This window comes from Dermacentor andersoni, chromosome 8, assembly GCF_023375885.2.
Source record: "Dermacentor andersoni chromosome 8, qqDerAnde1_hic_scaffold, whole genome shotgun sequence".
NCBI classification, from domain to species: domain Eukaryota; kingdom Metazoa; phylum Arthropoda; class Arachnida; order Ixodida; family Ixodidae; genus Dermacentor; species Dermacentor andersoni.
Genome location: NC_092821.1, coordinates 92,901,437 through 92,922,408, shown reverse-complemented (window position 1 = coordinate 92,922,408; position 20,972 = coordinate 92,901,437). Strand labels below are relative to the sequence as shown.

The window sequence follows — 20,972 nt, the reverse complement described above, 5'->3', positions numbered from 1 at the left end:
GCCCTCCTCAGCGAGGCACCCGAAGACCAGGAGTGGGCCGTCCAGCGGGCCAGGGCCGTTGCCGAGAATCTCGAAAGATCTTCCTCGGGCGATGGACCCCTGGCAGCCTAGCCCCGGGCACCAACATCAACAACCGTTGGACAAATAAAGTTTATTCCTATCCTATCCTGTGGGAATGCGTGGCATCGCAGGAAACGGAGAAGACCTACAAAGCAAAAAATATAAGCCTTCACACTACTCCTGAATGGCTTGCATTGGCAGAGCTGGTGGATGATGCAACTGCACACAATGTTGTACATATTCACAGCTGACTGCCATGCAAAAAAACATCATGCAAAAACTGTTCACGATGTAGATGTTGAATAGGGGACCAAGTGGCTCTTTGCACGATGGCCTTGAAAAAGAATGCAGCACCTAGTTGACTGGCATGAAAAAAAAAAAACTGGCCTTCCCCGAGTGAGCGGATGGTGGAGAGGGGAACGAGCGGCACACATACTGAAAAACAGGTGTTTCATCACTGATGTCACGCGGTTGCAGCGACAGCCTACAGCGAAATGAGAGAGACTGCGATGGAAGACTCTTGCCCGGGGCCTAGCGGATTGTGCGGTAGGCCTCGGAAGTACGCTATGGCCTCTGACGCTCGCCAAGCGAGAAACGAGGTGCGATGTGTGAAGCAGCAAGAGCAAGGTGTTTGACCATGAGTGCTGCTTTCATCTGCCGTGAGGACGAGACAGTGTTTGGCTTGTGTTGCACATTTGTAACACTTATTGGCGACAAGAGTGCTGCACCTTCATGCAGTGCATGTGTGCTTGCATGAGTCGTTAAGGAAGTCGATCTAAAGTCGACTGCGGCTCGTTATGTCTTGCAAGAAGTCTGACCCCTCCGATCGTATACTTTAATGCATTACCAAGCGTGTAGCAGGCTTTCACCTTCACATTACAGGAGAGTAACATGCTGCCAAACATTGTTTTCTTCGCCTCCCACTGATTTCTACTCCTCTCTGCTTGCAAATGCTTCTGAGAGCTTCTTCTGACCTCCAGCGGCATCTCACCACCGTGGATGATGGAGAAACATTTTATCTTCATGCCTTGAATATTTTGTCCCTACTCTCTTCATTTGCCTTTTCTTTCACGGGTGCATCAGAATCACTTTTCATTCCCGTTTTATGCTAACTGATGACTCTGCTTCTGTAGTGACTACTGCAGCTTACAGGCAACTTTTACTGCTCTTGGAAGCCACTGGCTAGGTGGAATTGCTGCACTTTGAAGCCAGGGACAATGCATCCAACGTTCTTGTTCACGTGAGTCAACCTGCAGAGGAAGACTCAAAATCGGGAATACTGACGCACTACTAAACTTTAGACTAGAAAGCAGCGGAAGAGCTAATTGTTTTCACAATTATTGCCTCCAGACCTCCACGAGAACTTTGCCAAGCAGGCATGCTGAAATTATTGCCAAAATGAAGTTTTTGTAGAAGCATGGATTTGTCTTGTGTGGCAGCACGAAGCAGTTCCACCACTGCACATATTCAAGCACACATGACTCAATCTAGTACTCTGTCTAAACCACACTGCCTCTTCTGCTTAGGAACTTCAATGCAGATTCCCTTCAATGAGGATTCAAACTGCCTGTGTGACAGGTATATGAACAACTAACCTTACAAGGATGCTGCTGAACTGATGTCACCACTAACTTGTGTGAAAGTTATAAGGCAGCATTGCCACCCCTCTGTATTCCTACATACCATCAAGATGAATTTGATGTGCTCCAGCAAAATGATGCAATTCTTTGCTTCAATGATGCATGAAAGAACTTGGACAAGGAGACTTTTTGTCAACTCGAAAATATGTAAATTCTTTATTGCAACTTTGCAATATAGTATTATGGTATAACCTGGACACAGAAAGAAAACAGCACTGGAATGTTCGTTGCAGGAGGTAAAAGCAGACATTTTTCCTTTGGCCAGTCTGCACCAGTCTGTACCAGCCATGTCAATTTGCAAATTTCCTGGCATATATGCACAAAACTTAATGCAGCCAGCCCCTGAACAATGCATAACTACTTGTCCCCTGTACAAAAAAGACCATTTTCACCTCTGGAGCTATTAGAGCAACTTGCAAACACAGTTTGACCTGCTAAGGATGCCCTTGAATAATTTGCCACACTCATTACCGCGAATATCTAGACAAAGCCTCTCAAATTCTCTTGAACACATACATACTTCACAGAACTTAATTCCTGAGCCTATAAGACATCAATGGTACTACATCTTTACGATTATTCAAGAGGTGATCTTAATAAAGCACTGTCACCATGAACTGCTGGCAGAAATTTTAGCTTTAAGAAAAAATACCCAGTGCACTTCAACTGCTTTGTAAATTGTATGTGCATATCCAGTGTTTTAAAAGAATGAGCTCAACACTACCATGCACAAAGGCTAAAAAAACTTCATTTTACAGTCGAGTATGGTAGTACCCATACTACATGCTGTTGGTAGTGCTGGTAGTTGGCGGTACCCAACTGCATGCAAAGTAACACCGTATGTTCTCTGCATGTCCCTTTAACTGCAACACAGCAGCATCAACTGTCAGCGTTCACACTATGCTTATTATCACAAGGAAATGCTCAGTTGCTCAGTGTATGCGTAATACTCACATTACTGCAGCAACACTTTCTCTAAGAAGACATTAAATGGGGACAACTAAGAGAAACACCCAATTAAGATAGGCAGAGCATCCTTTCCAAAGTTTACTAGCATATACGTCTTTCAGGAAAATATAGCTTATTAGTTGCGGCCAATGAAAGCTAGATTCTATTTGAATTTCATGGCCAAACTGCGGTTCAACAATGTGAGCATGACGTTGCAAATATTTGAATACATTGGCTTATCCTCATACTTTGTGTGCGGGAAAAATGCAGACACAAGTTGCTGGGGGATTGAGACTTTGCTCATGCTCAAATGCAATGCAACCTTTCTTTGTCAGTGAACGATTAGCTTCCGGCACGGAGAATTTGAAGTTGCATAGAGTAGGGAGTTTTGAGCTAGCATTGGCACCTGTCTCACTATCACATCCTTTCTGGCTCACCAAGCCTTCCTCTGAGGCAAGGCTGACCAATATAAATGCAAATTTAGCAGTGTATGCTACCAATCTAGCTTAATTTGATATTTCTCTTCCCTGTCCCTTCATAAGGAATCTCCGAATGTTCCCCAAAATCACTTTGCAGCATTGCACGCATCCCCATTCTGCCTATATTGCACCATTTGAAATTCACCGCGCTTCAAGTTGAGCCACATGCTCAAGTTGAAGTAACAGCTTTCCCACAGACTCCATTCCTATGCCATATGACGAGAAATGTCAACTCTTCGGACTTTTGCACTCCCGTAGATGTTGCGACCATGCCTTGACCCAGCATCAAGTGAAGAAGTGAAAAGGCTAAACAGAATCTGAAAGTCTGTCTTGATTTCCAGGACATGAGAAGCAGAGTTCATAGCAGTCTGAGGGTCACGGCAAAGTATAATCGAGGACTGAAGCAGCGTTATCCCTAAGGCTGGCTGTGCCCCAACAGTGGACATGTTGGCCAAATGACATCACTACTCAATAGACACCATGTTGACACCTTAGAAGGGTCCAAGGCCCAAGGCCATGAACACGGCAAGGAACTGGACAATTCCAGAATGGAGGTCAATGGTGAAGCTGTGAACTCTAAGGAGGATGACCCCCACACCACGGTCACCTGCTTAACAGGCTATACAGGCATTCAAAAGACAGGTGAACAGGTGTTAAGGCAGTGTCCTCACTACAATTAAATTCAGCACAAATCCTTAATCTTTCAGTACACAACGATGATAATGTGATGCTTGCTACGACGCTGTCCCTAATGGACTTCGCATGCAATGCTGGGAGTGATGATTTTCCTTGCAATCATTTGTCCTTCCTTTCTTCCCTTTCCTATATATAGGCCTTCAAGCCAACCCCTTTGAAATATGTCAATTAAAAGCTATAAAAACTATCAGCGACAAGCAAAACATTTTTCATTGACCACAAATACGAAAAGTATGTGGGAAGGATGTAGCAACTGAGCCAGCACCGCTCGATGTGCATAATGAAGCTGGATTGGCTTTTAGACTGCACCGATTTTGTGGCTAGGTGTTCAAAGAAAATCCGCCAAAATCTGCCATGCTTGGCCAGAAGCTAAATTTAAGGATATGCAAGTACTTCGAAATGACATTTTGGCAGTAGATGGTTTTAAAGAGACTTGAGAACTGCTATGAACCCTGCGGAAGGAAAGGCGCTTAACCAAACAACAAACAAGACTCAGCATATTTTGGCGCCAGTCGAGTTCCAACAAGCTGCGAAATCACCTTGTTTGGCAAAGGTGACAAGAACAACAGCTTTCGTTGAAGTGCAGTTCATCAGATGTACCAACGTAAAAGAACTGCTAAGAAACTAAGCGAACATTTGCTCTTCACTTCTAAATCCTACATGAGCATCTAAGGTGTGAACAAAATACTGTATAAAATATTGAGTTCTATGAGTACAGTGGTGAAGTTCACGTAAAGTGATAGAACCATGAAGTGTATTTCAAGGCACGTTGTTCACTTGGTGCAATAAACACTTAAATGTTATTTTACTTTGAACTTGAACCAAGGCACATTTGATTTTTGTTCTACAGCACCTCAATAATCTACAATGTGCAAAACATTTTTAATGCTGGCTAAAGAAGCAGCACTCTGCATATCAACGCCAGGACAACAGAGCAATGTGTCTCAAGTCATATACAAGACCTCGGAGTGTGATGAAAATGCCTACAAAATGGAGCGAAAATGTCAAACTTAACAAAGCTGCAATGGACTCCCTCTAAATCAAACATGAAAGCAACTTGGAAAAATATGCATCACCAGCTCTGCTTAACAAAGTGTATTAAATCTATGAGAAACCTAACAAAGGTCCTTGAACTGCTGAGCTTGATGAATTTTGCTATACAGTGCTAAAGAGAGTCCATTGTACAAGGCATTACTATATAGCTCTTGCGAAGTCTTTGGGCCTTGGGGTGTCCGCACACGACAAGGTGTTAAAACAAGATTACTTCATTCGTGCACATATAACCTGCGCTACCAGGTACAGTTGAAACTCGTCAAAACAAAGTTGGATCAGACACGAAAATACCTTCGTTATATTCTATATCCGTTATATCCATGTTCAATATATCGAGGCACGACTGTACAACGCTTGGGAAAGAACAAATCCACACATATAAGCCATGCAAGTAACCATATGACTTTCACATCCTTACAAAATAGCCTGCACGGAGTTCTGTGCAAAGAAGAGCACCAGAAACATATTTTATATCCTATAAGTTCCGTCATTACTGCTCCCACTGCTCTGTGAGTAGCAGTGGGAGCAGTAATAACAATGGCGGCAGTGGCGAAGCTTACTGCCGCGATGTTACAGAGCAAGGAGATTCCACGTGTGTAACCTCCACGCTCGCACTCTGCCCTTAATCTTTTCAGCGCCACCGACGTACTGGTACGTTCTCCACCCCCACCAGTAAGGTGCGCGCAGTAACGTGAAGTTGCCCATCTCAGAGGTAGTTTCGCCATCTGTTCTACAATTCTACAAGCACACATTCTCAGCTCTCCTGATTTGGTCAATCTGGGCGTTTAGCGTGCTGCGGAACGTGCCCCTTTGTGCGTGTAGTTTCGTCGAGCAAAGTGCAAGTCCACACACAGAAAGGAGGGTGGCTCCCAGACCTTTTCGACTCCTACTGCAGCAATTCTTCGTTGAAATATTTGCACCGTAGGGCAAGGACATGACTTTTGACAGTTTCTGCGATCTGCTGCATTATTATAGGATTCTTTTTTTTACCCCGACACTGCGGTGCTATCGCAGAAGTCCACGCATCAAAACGAAACTAGGTAGGAGATAAGAACAAAGGTGGGAATGTGAGGACCACATCGAGAGTGCATTTTCAATTAATCAAGTCGCTTTTTCCCATCTGAATGAACCAGAAAAAAATAACTGTTGCGTCATTTTGTAGTATCAGAAAAAAATATACTTGAGGTGCGCCACCTCCGAAAAAACTCTGCACTCAAAAGGTTAAAGCTTCTCAAATTCCCGGTGCTGGTAAATATGCATGAAAATATTCTAACTTTTTTTTTTTTTCCAAGAGTCGCATCATGCAGTTCTTGATAACACACATATTGCGCCGTTGTCCTGAGGCCTGCAGCAACACATCGTGGGCAGCGCCTGAAGAGTCTTTCCTGCTCGAGCAGTGTGGAGAGAGTCCACACAACTGCAGCTAGTAGCTTGTGCACCTTCTTGGAGATTGTGTGGAGTGCTCCTCGAAGCCAGCGAAATGACGGGAGGGGTTCTGATGACAACAGTCGCTGGTCTCGTGTACTACTTCATTGCGGTACTTGAGTTGCCGCGTTTGGGACCATGGTTGCCACAGCAGGTGCCATGCTGCTCCACAGGGAGCCCAGCTGGAAGGTGCAAAGAGAAAAAGGAGAAACAACACTTTAAATTGTAGGGTTTATTGTATGGAAATTGCACGGTGGTTTGCGAGGGACAGTGTAATGGAGAACTCCGGATTAACTTTTGCCGCCCAATTAGAACACAGTACACGAGGGGTTCTTGCATTCTGCCCCCATTGGAATGCAGCCGTCACCGCTGGGAGTTGAACCCACGACGTTGTGCTCAGAAGCACAACATCACAGGCATTGAGCCACCGTGGTTGGTGGAGCAACGCTTTGAAAACAGCACAGTCTACGCTCATTACAATGGACCCTCATATAACAGACTTTCGGATATAACGGACCACATGTCAGCCTTAGTTTGTTCGATGTATTTTATTATTGCAACAAAGTTTGCTTTTAAAAGACTGCACTATAACAAACTATTGGCTACAGCGTACAAAATTGGTGGCAATTTTTTACAAAATCGGGCATATAAAACGGATTTCAGGTGTGTCAACACGGGCTGACAACTGACTTGCGAGGGTCAGCCAACGATCATGGCTCAGTAGCGCACGCGCAAGGGAGGTAGGTGAGTGGGCCGGAAACGCACAGCCTTTGTTCACATGCGAGGCATGGGGTGAGAGGCAAGAGAGGGGGGTTCTACTCCGGTGGCTGCTGCTTACGGCGCCGCCGCTGCATCTTAAAAGCAATCTGCGATGCGGACAAAGTGCGCCCAGTGGCAGTAGCTTCATATTCGCTGTGCTTTCTACATTTAGTTCGTGTTGGAGTGAGAGACAGCATGAAGGTCAATTTGCTCACTGCTGCTGCCGCGCTTATCTTGCTTAATGTGCTAGCGCAATCGATGCTTTGCCTTTTGGGCAAAATTGGGACTTTGTTTTTCACTTTGCACGTTTGTCACTCACTCAACAATAAAGTTGATAGACATAGCGATGAAACTTCCGGAAGTGAGGTGTTTCCGATATTACGGACTTCGGATAAAACAGACATTTGTCAGATTATCAGGGTCCGTTGTAATGAGAGTTGACTGCGTGTGAAACTTGCAAGTGCACTGCTCCGCACACCTTGTCTGAATTACCCCGGATGGTGGGCCCCAGTCTAGAATTGCAAATAAGGCATCACTATGCAGACTGGTGGCACTTTCTCGGCCACTTTCAGCCCCTAGTGCCATCCAAGTTTTCAAAAGGCTTCTCTCAGCTTCAACAGAACTGCTAGCAGGACTTGGACAGGGCAAGTTAGGTGCGTGGGAAAGCCTACTTGCAGAATTTCGCATACCGTCTCTTCAAAGGGCCTGAAGGAGAAAACGACTCGCTGCTGTGTCCCTCAAGCACTGGAGTGGAGTACAGTAATAGATATATAGTTGCAATTTCCTCTTCCCCAAACACGAGGGGCAGCAGCTGCATATTTGCACAGCTGACAAATTTTAAATTAAATTCTGGGGCTTTACGTGACAAAACACAGCCCGATTTTGAGGCACGCTGCAGTGGGGAGCTCCGGATTTATTTTAACCACCTGCATTTAATGTGGATCCAATGCACGACTTATGTTTTTGCATTCAACCCCAATCAGAATGTGGCCACCGCGACCGGGATTGAACCCATGGCCTCATGCTCAGCAGCACAATGCTATAGCCACTAAGCTACCGTGGCAGGTAACTGAGTATCGGATTTCAAATGCAAACTGAAGACTTCTTTAAGTCAGGTATTTTATTCGAGAATGACTATTTTTTCATATTAATGAAAACATTTATGGGGTTTCTGCAACTATTGATATTGAAAAAAAAAAGGGAGCTTTGCAGATGCACTTGGCATATCAATTAGCTAAACCCTGACAGTACATAAGCTGCAATCATTTCTGGCAAAGATCTGTTTACAGAAAGTAAGTATACTAATTATTAGCATTTGACACCTCAAATGAGACAGCTGCCTGTAAGGAACACTGATGTGTTGGCTGTCAGATCAATTTTGAGCACCTATGGTTCTCTCACAAAAACAATAAAACCTCGTTGACACAACCCCATTTCACACGATTTCCCAGCGTCAGTGTTTGCGATTGAGAACACGAACAATGAACCAATACAGTTACGCTTCTTTTTTGCCAGGTGATACACTCCTGGAAAACACAATCTTTCGGCGCTAATGTTCAGCACGTCGCCAAGCTGCAATCGTATGCCACGTATTTCGGCTGCTAGATCCCGTGTAAACAAGAAAAGGCGCGAGGCACACATGATGAAGAAACTATAGCCACCCACCGCAGCAGCTTCGCCCACAGTACACCACGTGGAAACGCCGGTGTACACTCATTTCCTGTTCCGGTACTTGCAAATCTCCTTGCAGGTCGTCACACGCCGCATTCAGAGCCATCACCGCCAACCCTATTGCAACAAGCGTACTCACCCATCTGTGTCACAGCGCACGTGGTGTAGTGCCATCGGAAGTGTACTGCATGCTTTAATTAGGTGACAACCTAAAAGCACTGCCTTTCCCTGGTGCAGGTGGTGCAAAGTGAGCTTCACGTTTCACCCCGGCTGCATCATATTCTGGTGGAGCCCACCAGCTCAATTTCATTTCAAAAACAGGATGCAATTGAAAAACTACAACGACCACCTTGGCTGTTCAGGCCCTCGCGTCAGCATCTCGTGTGGCAATGATTCACACAATGCTTCGCATCATGTAGTTGAGTCTGCACAATTTTTTATTTACTTCGGATTGTGCATTCTCCCGGTTAGTATGTTGTACTTTTTTTAGTCTTTTCCCTAACTTATGAACGAGGTTCTACTGTACTTAGGTTTATAGAGGTTATTGCATTTGACCACAACTGCAATGTGTAACAATAAAACCAGCACCTAAAATGACATGCATACAGATTAACTGCACGAGAAAGGACAACTACACTGCTATGAACTGTAACAGAAGCTAAAGATTTGATTCCTGAAGAAATGCAACTAAATATGTGGTTGCCAGTGTCCCATATTTACATAATGTGGCATGTCAGTTCAAGAAAGCTGGCACTATATACGGCATAATTGTGTCCGTTTGTGCAGAAGAAAATAAGTTCGGGTGAAATGTGTGCTGCAGTGGATAGGATGACTGAAGTCACTGCACACAAGTTGCACATTTGTAAGGTGAAACAGTGACACGGCAGCCAGTTGGAAGGGCATTCATTAATAATTGTTTTATTCAAGTGTACGCTCCCCTGGCCAGTGGCTGAACAACCACGTCACGGAACACAATGTTTCTATGAATTGCCAGCCATCTTGTGATTTACCTGTGCGCCGTGTATCAAACGTAGTTATAATGCAGGTGCGATGTTTCAGCCTTGCCCATCCACCCTGTTTCTGACGCGCTTTATAGCTGCTGCCAGAACTGCAACAATGGGCATCTGAACAGCACGTCAGTCCAATTGGGACTAATGAATAGAATGGGACCTCGCAAAGCATCATCATCTGCCTGGCTACGCCCACTGCAGGGCAAAGGCCTCTCCCATACTTCTCCAATTACCCCGGCCATGTGCCAATTGTGGCCATGTTGTCCCAGCAAACTTCTTAATCTCATCCGCCTGCTGCTACGCTTCCCTTCCCTGGGAATCCACTCTGTAACCCTTAATGACCATCAGCTATCTTCCCTCCTCATTACATGTCCTGCCCACGCCCATTTCTTTTTCCTGATTTCAACTATGATGTCATTTACTCGCGTTTCTTCCCTCACACAATCTGCTCTTTTCTTATCCCTTAACATTACACCCATCATTCTTCTTTCCATAGCTCGCTGCGTTATCCTCAATTTAAGTAGAACCCTTTTCGTAAGCCTCCAGGTTTCTGCCCCGTAGGTGAGTACTGGTAAGACACAGCTGTTATACACTTTTCCCTTGAGGGATAATGGCAACCTGTTGTTCATGATCTGAGAATGTCTGCTAAATGCACCCCAGCCCATTCTTATCCTTCTGAATATTTCAGTCTCTTGATCCGGATCCGCGGTCACTACCTGCCCTAAGTAGACGTATTCCCTTGCCACTTCCAGTGCCTCACTACCCATCGTAAACTGCTGTTCTCCTGGCAAAGTACTGCAGGTTATAGTGTGTGCATACGGCAGAGAGTAACTTCACGAGGGAAGGCCCATGTGAAATGTAACCACTGCTATCGCTGTCTGCAGCAGTCAAACTTATGTTGTAGACAACTCCTAAAACAAGTGCTTATTTACTACGTAAGTGCACTGGTGTACTTCACTGGTGGAGATGGCAGGATAAATGCAGCAGATTGGCAGCTTGAGTGGCCCTCTCCGTGAAACCAGGCAGCAAACACGGCAGCATAGTTATTTAACAGACATCTGGTGCAAAAAAAAAAAAAAAATAAGCCAACAAAGGCATGACGGACAGCATAGAGAAAATTATATATACTTATTAAGTGAATTAAATGATATGATAAATTCATGAAAATGAAAGTGGATGAAGAAAGAACTGGCCACAGGTGGGGCACTAACCCACATCTTCGCATTACGCGTGCAATGCTCTAACGAATTTACACGATGCTCTTTGTGCGATGCAATAACGTGGGTTCCTGCACGCACTCAAGAAAACTCTGTGGTTGAGTGCCCGTCAGAAAAGCAAAACGTGCGATGAACTTCCGCTAATCTTCACCTTATCGCCAACCAGAGGCATTTAGTTTTCGCGAGTGTCAAAAACAGAAAAGCAACAGGAACGTATGCACGGCGGCATCCTTCCTATGCGCACCCCTGTGCGAACTAAACAAGCGAGAAACAAGCGGTCGCCCTTTGAGCGATTAGTAACGAGATAGCCATCAGTTTTGCAAGCGCAAGAAGCCCAAACCGCCCGCCTGGCCGCACGCCAATGCGCGAGCGGTAGTATACAGACGCGTGCGTGGGAGCAAACTAGCTCTAAAACAAACCGTGCAAGGAAAACCTAGAGAGGGAGGGGTGCGAAAAAAATTCCCTGTATTCCCACATAGTGGCAGCACATGACAGAAAAGAAAACGTTAGGAAATTGGCGCGCTTTATAAATGTATAGACAGCGCCGTAAATATACGGCATCAACCATTTTTAGACGTAATCGCGGTGCCATATATTTACGTCATTGACCCTCAGAGGGGGAAGGACAGGTTGATGAACACCATAATGTCAAAATTAATATGGTGTCCACCACTGCAGTGTGCCTCATAATCCGATTGTGGTTTTGGCAATTACAGCCCCATAATTCGATTAACGTTTAATACTTCTGCCACAATGCGATGTGCCATGCGAGGCAATGAAAATGCTCAACCCTCTCCGAGGTGATGAAGTATGGCACACAACAACGCCTCAAGCAAACACCTTCTCCTATGTGTTCTGTGTACTACGTGGACAAACAATAGTGGTGCATGCAAGGTAACATTTAACATTTAATCACCAGTCTCGTGTTGGACTAAACGTTTAAGAAGTCAAACATTCACCATCAACATCACCACTAAGTGTCACCATTCAAAGCAAACAGCATAGAAACTTCGCTTACATATGATTCCTACAGTACGTGGAATCCGCATAAATCTTTGCCCTGTTTTTATTCTCAGCATATACAAACTAGCCTAAAAGCAAGCTCTTCTCAAGTTTGTTAACATAATGAAAGTCAGAGACAAGGGAAAGAAATGGAAGAAGAAAAAAAGGGGGGGGGGGTGGTGCTTATTACGCATTTCCTAGACAAGCAAGTCGCAATATTTTCGGGATGCTTTTCTTCCACCCAGCGTGGGCGACGATTCAGTGAAGTACCAGAAATGAGCTCTTCAAAGTTCGAGGATACAAAGGCCCGGTGTGGAGCAAAAATGCACCTCAAGTTTTATGCACGCACTTGTCCCATCTTTACCTGTGCGTGGAAATTTTAGCCACTGATCCCCTCTCAGCAGTAATGGTTAACACAATCCGGAATGCGGTAGCGGTGTGCCATGTGTGGGGCCGCAATATTCGGTGCATGGGCCCATGACAACCCATGGGCCCATGACAACCCATGGGCATGGGCCCATTGCCTCCATGACACCCGCCTTCCACCTTTGCACAGCCACTAGCGCTTGCCTTGCTTTCACATTCAAGCTTTCCCATCATCCATGTCCCTTTTTCCTAACCCACCTCCTGAAACTTTCTGCTCTGTGGGAAAGGGGAAGTGGGGGCGTCAGAAAATTTGGGGGGTGGGTTCGACCTCCTAACCCCTTTCCCCTGGCTAGGCCAATGCCTTTCAGTGTCAATGGCACACACACTCAGCATCCAGAGTCGTTTTGTAGCCTTTGCAAAGGTAAGTGGCACTGTAAGACAGCTACCATACCTTGGCATGGCCGTTAGCCTGTATGCGGACCAGGGCGCGGGTGATGCCGCCCAGTGCCTCCATGTGGGCGTACACCATTTGGCTCTCCAGGTGGACACAGTGCAGAGAGAACTGTGTCCGGTGTTCGAGCTCCTGCGCCTGCTTCATTGGATCCACCTGCAATAACAGCATCAGGAAACAAAAACAAACACTTAAGTTCCGTGCAAATCCACAATAAAGTCACAGCTGAGATTTTCTATCTGATCATCATATCTGTTAAGAAGAGATGGACAAACTGACACATACACAGGGCTCTTTTCTATGAGGCTGTTTAAAATTTAGAAAAATTTCTCTGCTTCCACAAAATTGACTATGCTGTGTGCTGATGTAGGAACCTTTAATCCCATCACTTAAGATGAACGCCCAGTATTGATTTTTCATGTACTTACAGCTCCAAATGAGTTTGAGGACTTCTTCACCATTCTATTGATGGCCTTGTGGTGCCCAAGGACAACACCGCTTTCGTGACGATCACACAATGCCTGTGGACAGTGTTTTCGGGGTATGAGAACAGGATCATACAGCTAATCTGCTGGCGTGCACAGAGGTACCATATCTTCACGTGTGTAACCCACCCCTGACAACGTGCACCCTATTTGCAGCAAAAAAGAAAATTTGTGCAAACAACCATGTATGACTGAGCTCAAACCTTCACAAAATCGACCAAGCAAAGTTTTTGTTATGAAACAAAGCTCCAAAAACAATCTTGTGTATGATCAGGCACCACAGCCTTCAGAATGCAGAATGTGTTCGAAATTTTCCTTCCCATACAACTTTACTGCAATACACTTTTGCCTTTACATGCAACTTCACAGCAAGAAATTCTACATTTCTGTGAAGCCCATGTAAGTGGCGCATGATATGAGAAATCCAATACTATGGCCGTTGTTTCCTCAAATTTTTTCTGGTAGTTATAGGCGTGGAGATACAGTACTGTATGCCGCCTCAGCTCACAGTTTGACATTCAAAATAGTGCTAACACAGGATGCTGTGCTAAACTGTGCTGTCTGATATGCAACAACGAGCGAGGTGCTGTAGTCCCAGCAGTGAGTTTAGGGCTGCATTTAGGGTGAACCCACTGCGTAATTATTCATTAAGCATTATTTTCATGCTTTATTGATTATAACCAAACAAAATCATTTAATGGCTGAGCTGTTAAGATGTGAGTGATGCTGAGCACATCTTTTAAACTTTCTGGCAGGATAACTTCTACATGCCAAAAGTACAGTGCTTTCCAGTTGCCTATGCTTTGATGTTTCTTCAGCAGCAGGCACAGAGAGTACCAACTCTGTCTTGAAAATGTTCCAAAACACATTTTTAACGCATCCTAAAGAGAGAAAAGCTAACAATACATGTGCATGCCACACTGTTCAGTAAAAAGACAAAAGAATATACTTGCTCACCAGAAAATCTTTATTAGCACCTGTTATGATGTTAAGAACACTTTTCTAACTTAAAGCTGTCATTAAGCAATCAGAAAACTAAACGCTTTAGAAAAAAAAAAAAAAAGAATGAGCACTGTTTGCAAGGGATTTTGATCGACACTTAGGCATTTTTCAGCCTTACAAATTAAACAGCAAGATCTGCTGTATAACCACACAGAAGCTGAAGTAAATCGTGCATCCATATCCGTCAACTTCCTGTCTACTTAATGGCAATAATGTCATTACGAGTATTCTGCACCTAATCAAAGCATACGAGCCAATCAGAGGCAATAGCTTCTAGGGAGTGATGTCGGGGTTGCACAGCCACCATTACACATTGAGCTGTCAGCTTGAGAGGCCCAGGGCATGCATAAGCTTTTCAAAGCATGCTACAGCTCAAATGTTTGATCTGATGGATATCTCAATTTTGTGCTGCAACATCCATAAGAAGCCAAGAATGTCACTGTTTTCAATGTGTGAAATCTTTTCAGCTTCCCTTCAATACAATTTGGCAAGCTATTGACACACTAATTTTATAATTAATAAAAAATTGACTGACCTTGTAAGCAACTAGAAGGTCCAGGAATAAATTTAGCTCTTCTAGAACTTCCTCCTCTTCATGAAGAGACTGGAACATAGAGAAAAGATGAAATGTACTTTGTTAAGTTCAGGGCCTGCTCATTGAGGAATGAAATCACAGTGTACATTAAAGGATAGTAAAGAGAACCAGTAGGTCCACTTAAACTGGTAGCGTTTCTTTTCACATACAGTTGAACCTTAAATTTGCATCTGTCATGAAAAGTACCTGCAGTATACGATATTCATTACAAGTTAAACATCGAAAACCAGCATGCAAACAGACTCTTGATAGGGTTTACAAATGAAACACTGTTGGTACAGCAAAAGGTGTCCTGTCAATTTTGATTGCCAATCAGTGGCTTGCCGTGTGAACAGATAGCATGTGAAAAATGCTAAATTACAAACACTTACTTCGCACCATCTATAATACATAACCGTGAAATTGGTACAATCCATAAAATCAGCCCACAGGCCCTTTATTGTCAGTTGTGGGTCAGCCAAGCCTAGCCACTGGCCAAAACACGGACACGCTTCTGCGAGACGCCATTTTGTTGCTCTTGCTGTGTAATACCACAATGCATATTCTTAGCTTTGAGCAATAACTATTTTCGTTATTATGACCAATATAGTCTTGGATCTTGCATTTTTTATTTCATTATAGCACCCAAATTCTCACTGAAATAAAGCATGGCCAACTAAATGGTAAATTTACTTTCTGCATTTCACAATTTGTTATATCCATAGTAGTGTATTTCTTTGGCACATAAGGTACATTTTCTTGTGGGCTTGCCACTGAGTCTGGAATATATTCGTGCAATGTTGCACACAAAAGCTTCATGCCTGTAAAAATAAGATCACTACGGTACCTGTCACTCGATACTGACCTGTTCCGAATGAGCTTCATGAATCGGAACAAGAAGGCTCTGTAAGGATCGCAATGCCTTCTGCACAATGTTCCAGGCATCATTTCCACCAGTCGCCCAGTCAGATTCCAGCTTGGATATGTTGCTCAATGTGCTGCACATTTCAAAGACACATTTTAGCAGTCATCAATCCCAAGAGCAAGGAGAAAAAGTAATCCCCCACACAATTAGAGAGTGTCCCCAAAATGGAGATCCATGGCTCTAAACTATCAGTTATCACTCTAGCATAGGAGTTTCCATGCGAAATGTCACGACTGCATTGGCATACCATATGATTGTGTCACAAGTTCTAGCCTTCAAGCTAAGGAATGCACCACAGTATGCCTTGTGAAACACAAGAAATCATGTGATGTAGGACTTCAGAGAGATATCACTCACGCAAACTCCTTGCTGACAACGAGGATGTCCACGGCGGCCATCTTGGACCGGTCGACCATGCGCTGTGAGGCCTCGCGCAACTGGCTGAGAGAGAAGTACACCTGGCGCAGCTGCTCACGTGCCATGGCAAACTGCACCGTAGTGTCACTTGACACGAGCTCCTACGCTTTCAGACCAAGAGAGGACAAATGTTGGGTCTACAGCAGACCTGTGTGCTCGAGCTTGAGGAAGCTTTAGGCATACAAAGCTGAGCGAAAGAAAACTGAAGTGTGGGATGGAACGGCACTCACGTCCGACCTACGTGCCACCTCACTGGTAAGGAACTCATCTGGCACATTCTTGCAGTACTCCTTGAGCCGTGCTTGAACGTCCTGCATAGGACACATTTCAATACAGTCGAAATACAGTTCAATAAGGTCTATGATGACTGATGAATTCCTATCACATATCGTGACCCACCAACTTGCCAATTTCCACAAACCAATGCCACGAGTTCATTCTGCAAAAGTGACATCATTAGACCTGAACTTCTGGTGCCCATTCCTATTAGTACTTGCATTCCCATTTTTCAACCCTCCCTCAAGAAAATTGCGGTTAGTAGTTGTACTAAGCCTGGAGGCAACTGAGCATTAGTGTTTCATGATTAAAACAAAGGGTCAAAGCCTTTTAAGGGTCAACAGTTCAGGTCAAAGAAGGGTATAAAAATAAGGGACGAAGCCTGGCAATAATGAGCAGTCTACCAATGACAAAAATTTAGCAAAAGCACTGCATTCAGCCAACATGCACACTGATGGCTCTCAGCTCAGCGAAAAATGCGAATGTAGTCACCTCCAAGTCAACTCCCGGTAAATAAAATAAAACCTGGGACTCACTGTGCCACCAAATGTCAGGAATATGTTGACTGCTTTGTCAAAGCCCAAAACAGGATGCCTCGCGACAAGCGTGAGGAAACGTCTCAGTGCCCGCCGCCGCTCCTCGATGAAATGAGAGTCAGCTGCAGTGGAATGATAAAAGGGAGCCTTGAATGCTGTATACTGCATACTGGCAGCATTCAGTTTAAAAAAAAAACCACAGGTGCTTAAGCCATAGAGCACTAAATGGATAACTAATTGTACTAGCAAAAAAAGAAGGACAAGATAAGGCAAGATGTGTCCGGTCATCACTAAACAGCGCCGTTGTGCAGGGCCGAGTATCGAGACTTTGCAAAATGACAGTGAAGCAAATTATGGTTTATTGCACTGACAGTGATTTTTATTAATTGTACTTTTTTTTACTACGTTGTATATTAGGTAAACAGTTTCCCTTGGTCCTATTTTATCCTCTCTCCCTGTCCTTTTCCTCCTCCCCCGTGCTGACTGCCATTCAGGCGTCAGCAGATGTAGCTAGACAGCTGCAGTGTGCTGAGCAGTAATTTTCTTACTTTCCTTTTCTTTATATTATTTAAAAATGAACAACCAATTTGCTTGTCCTATTTTTTCTCTAGAATAATGTTTACGTAAACGTTTATTCCCATCAAAAAACAATTTGTTCAGCTTTCGAATCTCACTCAATCTTATTTCTGTTGGTACTGACTCTAGCTGAATGTGTATAAAGTATGCTTGAGTATCACTGGGTTCAACTGAAGGGGGACGCTTTACGCCTGCTTCATCTGCAGAACGCAGGTGAAGTCAATCACGTCCACTGACTTCCATCATGCATGACAGCGTCAGAGCTCACTGTTTCTCTACCAAATACACTAGACTCCTGTTAAACAGAACCTCAAGGTAAGTAAGTTCAGTTTATCAGGAGTTTGATTTAGTGATAGATTGGGTGGGAGGGTACACAAGATGCTCTTTTGAAAGGGGCAGCCACTTAAGTGTTTACAGCAGATAATAAGCACACCAGATCCGATTGCAAAGCATTGTCTAACAAATTTTTCGCTTGCTCACAGCTGCTGACTGGAGCTAGAAGCAGACAACAGAATGTACAAAGAGAAAAGTCATTTAGTAAAAAAATTGCCGTTTGAGTGAAGCAACCACTCTCGAAACGATTGGTAGCTTCAATCGTCTCCAGCATCAGCACGTTTGTGGGCATTTCTGCATCACCATCAAAAACGCGAACCAAACTCACCACCGATAGGTAGCTAGCTATGGCACCACCAAATGCCAGAAAAGGCACTTTTGGTTAATGTTGGGAACTGGCAAGAAAATTCGAAAAGGAAAGGCAGAAACAGTGATGCTTGTCACGATGTCGCCGAGTATGGCTTCTCAGCTTCATTTTCAGGGAATATATTTAGTTCAGTTTATCCGGAGTTTGAAAAAATGTAGTTCTGTTTATTGAACTTTTTTTTTGCATGGATTGCCTTAATGTAAATCCAACCAATCATAAAGCTGCTGTTTCATTTAAGTGGCAGTTCTGTTTAAGCAACTTCCATTTACCGAGATTCTACTGTATTATAATGATCAATTTATGTACATGTGAAGGGTCACTAAAGACAGAATAGTGCTGTATTAGTGAATTGCCCCCCTTCTACAAAACCAAAAAAAAAAAAACGCTCTTACCCCGAGAGGAGGCTTGGTAAGCCATAAAAAATGCAAAAATGAAAGGCGGGTGCCAATGCTGCCTCTATGTTGTCTCACTAGCTTGCCAGCTACTGCCAAGATTTTGACGGCACCTGCATGGGCCTAGTCAAGTTTTTTTATCAATAAATATCGACTACATTGCATTCTAGAAGAGCCTAAGACTGAACTGCCCAAATTTGAAGAACTCTTACTGAGCTACAATCACCAAAAAAAAGGAAAAATACTTCGAAATTTGTTCTGTTTCACAAGCAATCTACCAGGGCTGGCGTTACAGCCTTAAAGAAGGAATATGACTTATTTTTTTAATTATCAATCTGCCATGAAATTTATAGTTCGTTCAGAATAATGTCTCAGTCCAAACTGATTTAGTGTTCCTCTTTGATATTCCTTTAACGTTGGACAAAAACCTTGAGTAAACAGGTAGTGAGATGCATAAACCTGATAGCTGGTGGTGACCAAATACATATACTACTATATACATGCTATATGTACATACTACATGTACAAATGCGAAATGTTTCCCCCACTCCCTCCTAGACAGAAGTGCTGCATACCCATAGCCCGCTTTGGTGGCAGCTGGGGTACTGCTCGGTAGGGGAACCGTTGCACCAGGATGTCAAACAGCGTCACGAAGTCATTGTACCGCCGCTCCACACGAGACTGGTACCTCTGTAGAGCGTAAACACCAAAGGAGCATGTTACACAGCTTGCCAAGAATGTGCTGGTTTTTCATTAAAAAAAAAAAAAAAGGTTTCGTTAAAAGAAGTTCGCGTGCAATTTGCAAAGGCCACCCCAAACAAATGCATGGGCAGTGACGACAGCGCTTTAAGAGCTCAGTGGGAAAGTAAGAATCTTGCCTTGTGCACATCACCCTGCAGTGCATCGCATTTAGGCTGGTTCTGCAGTGCATGACATGTGCCAATTAAAAAAATAAAGAAATAAAATGAAGAACACTGCCTCTGCACCCCCATACAGATGGTAAACCAGCGAAGCTGAAATGTGCGGCCCCGGTGTTTATGTTGACGTCGACGTTGTCGCTGCTCTGCCTCGCCGGCCCAAACCGCTGGATCCTCGGACTGACGTTGCCGCATTAGCTGCACTTTGTGAACTAGCTTGGTCACACGAGCCGCTGGATTGGCCCCACACTGCCGCTTAAGCTCCGTATCGTGGGCTCGATCTTCTGCCGAGGCGTTGTCGCGATGCAAATGAGATCGCCCCTGCTCTCGGAGCTGTTGCTAGTAGGCCAGCTGCTCCTCGGGAGAACAAACAACGCTTGGCCGTCCCATTGCGAAGTTGGAGAAAGACTGCTGTGCGCGTGCTCTGCTGCTTGAGAGAAACTATGTCACTATTGGCGTAGCTAATGGCACGTCACACCTTCCGCCACAGGGTTTCTGTGGTCGGACCGCGAGCGCTTCGCCTAGGCATATACAGCTTCCCTGTAAAAATTCCCGGCACCAACTGCGCTATTTCCACTGCTTACGCATTCGTCGTCATCGTCTTCTTCCACAGCTGGCTCCGATGCCGATCATCACTCCAGTGTAGGATTGCTCTTCTGTCCTCGCAATGGGGAGGCCAGGTTTACGGGGGTATGAGCCATTGCTTAAGGAGGTATGAGCCTGTGGTTGGACCGCAAGCATTTTGCCTAGGCAGACACAGCTTCGCTAGAAAAACTTCATAAGAGTTATCAACTTGCCGTCTTTAAATTTATTAGCACAGACTTGGTCACATACTAACTTTTTACCCATTATCTTATCATTGAGCCTGTCAATGTTTCAACTTGTGAAATAAACAAATCGCTTTAGCTAACGCTGGATTATGTGCACTTGCTATCACTTTGCTGTGACCATGGTCATGCATGCGTGTGACCCTTCCATCATGCACCATCTGCTCGCACACCACATGCTTGAGAAGCAGGCCAAACGAGCTGCACTGTGCACGGTTAGGGTGGCCTAAGTAGGGTGATACACTAGTGGGTAAGATGTTTACTTTCCCACTGAGCTCGTTAAAGAGCACTGTCATCGCTGCATGTAGGCACCTAGTCATGTGGCATACCTTTGTATTTTGCAGGCTCTCTTTACCACAAGAAAAAGAAAAATCTGCACAAAATATAGCGTGTTGCAAAAATTTGTGATTGATGTTTTTGAAGTTGTCCCTACTCTTATGACAGTCTATTCGCTGTCACTAGAACTTGAACAGCAGTTTTCATGGCCAGCCCATGTTGTCAAATGGCAAATCAGTTACTCATCACACACACACACAGGTACGCACACAGACATACTCTCAGTGTTGTC

General features: G+C 44.4%; 1 protein-coding gene across 1 annotated transcript in view; it reads right to left on the bottom strand.

The window, feature by feature from the left end:
• Positions 1 to 1,826: 1,826 nt before the first annotated feature.
• The window catches only part of LOC126529342 (sorting nexin-8-like), a 33,016-nt gene continuing 13,870 nt past the window's right edge, over positions 1,827 to 20,972 (bottom strand). The window contains exons 5-13 of the mRNA XM_050176945.3: positions 19,236 to 19,350; positions 16,993 to 17,114; positions 16,411 to 16,491; positions 16,121 to 16,281; positions 15,704 to 15,836; positions 14,800 to 14,868; positions 13,206 to 13,298; positions 12,778 to 12,933; positions 1,827 to 6,483 (exon numbers count right to left, since the gene is read on the bottom strand). Of these exons, the coding sequence (XP_050032902.2) occupies positions 6,406 to 6,483; positions 12,778 to 12,933; positions 13,206 to 13,298; positions 14,800 to 14,868; positions 15,704 to 15,836; positions 16,121 to 16,281; positions 16,411 to 16,491; positions 16,993 to 17,114; positions 19,236 to 19,350 (1,008 nt within the window). The 3' untranslated portion in view covers positions 1,827 to 6,405. The remainder of the gene's footprint in view (positions 6,484 to 12,777; positions 12,934 to 13,205; positions 13,299 to 14,799; positions 14,869 to 15,703; positions 15,837 to 16,120; positions 16,282 to 16,410; positions 16,492 to 16,992; positions 17,115 to 19,235; positions 19,351 to 20,972) is intronic.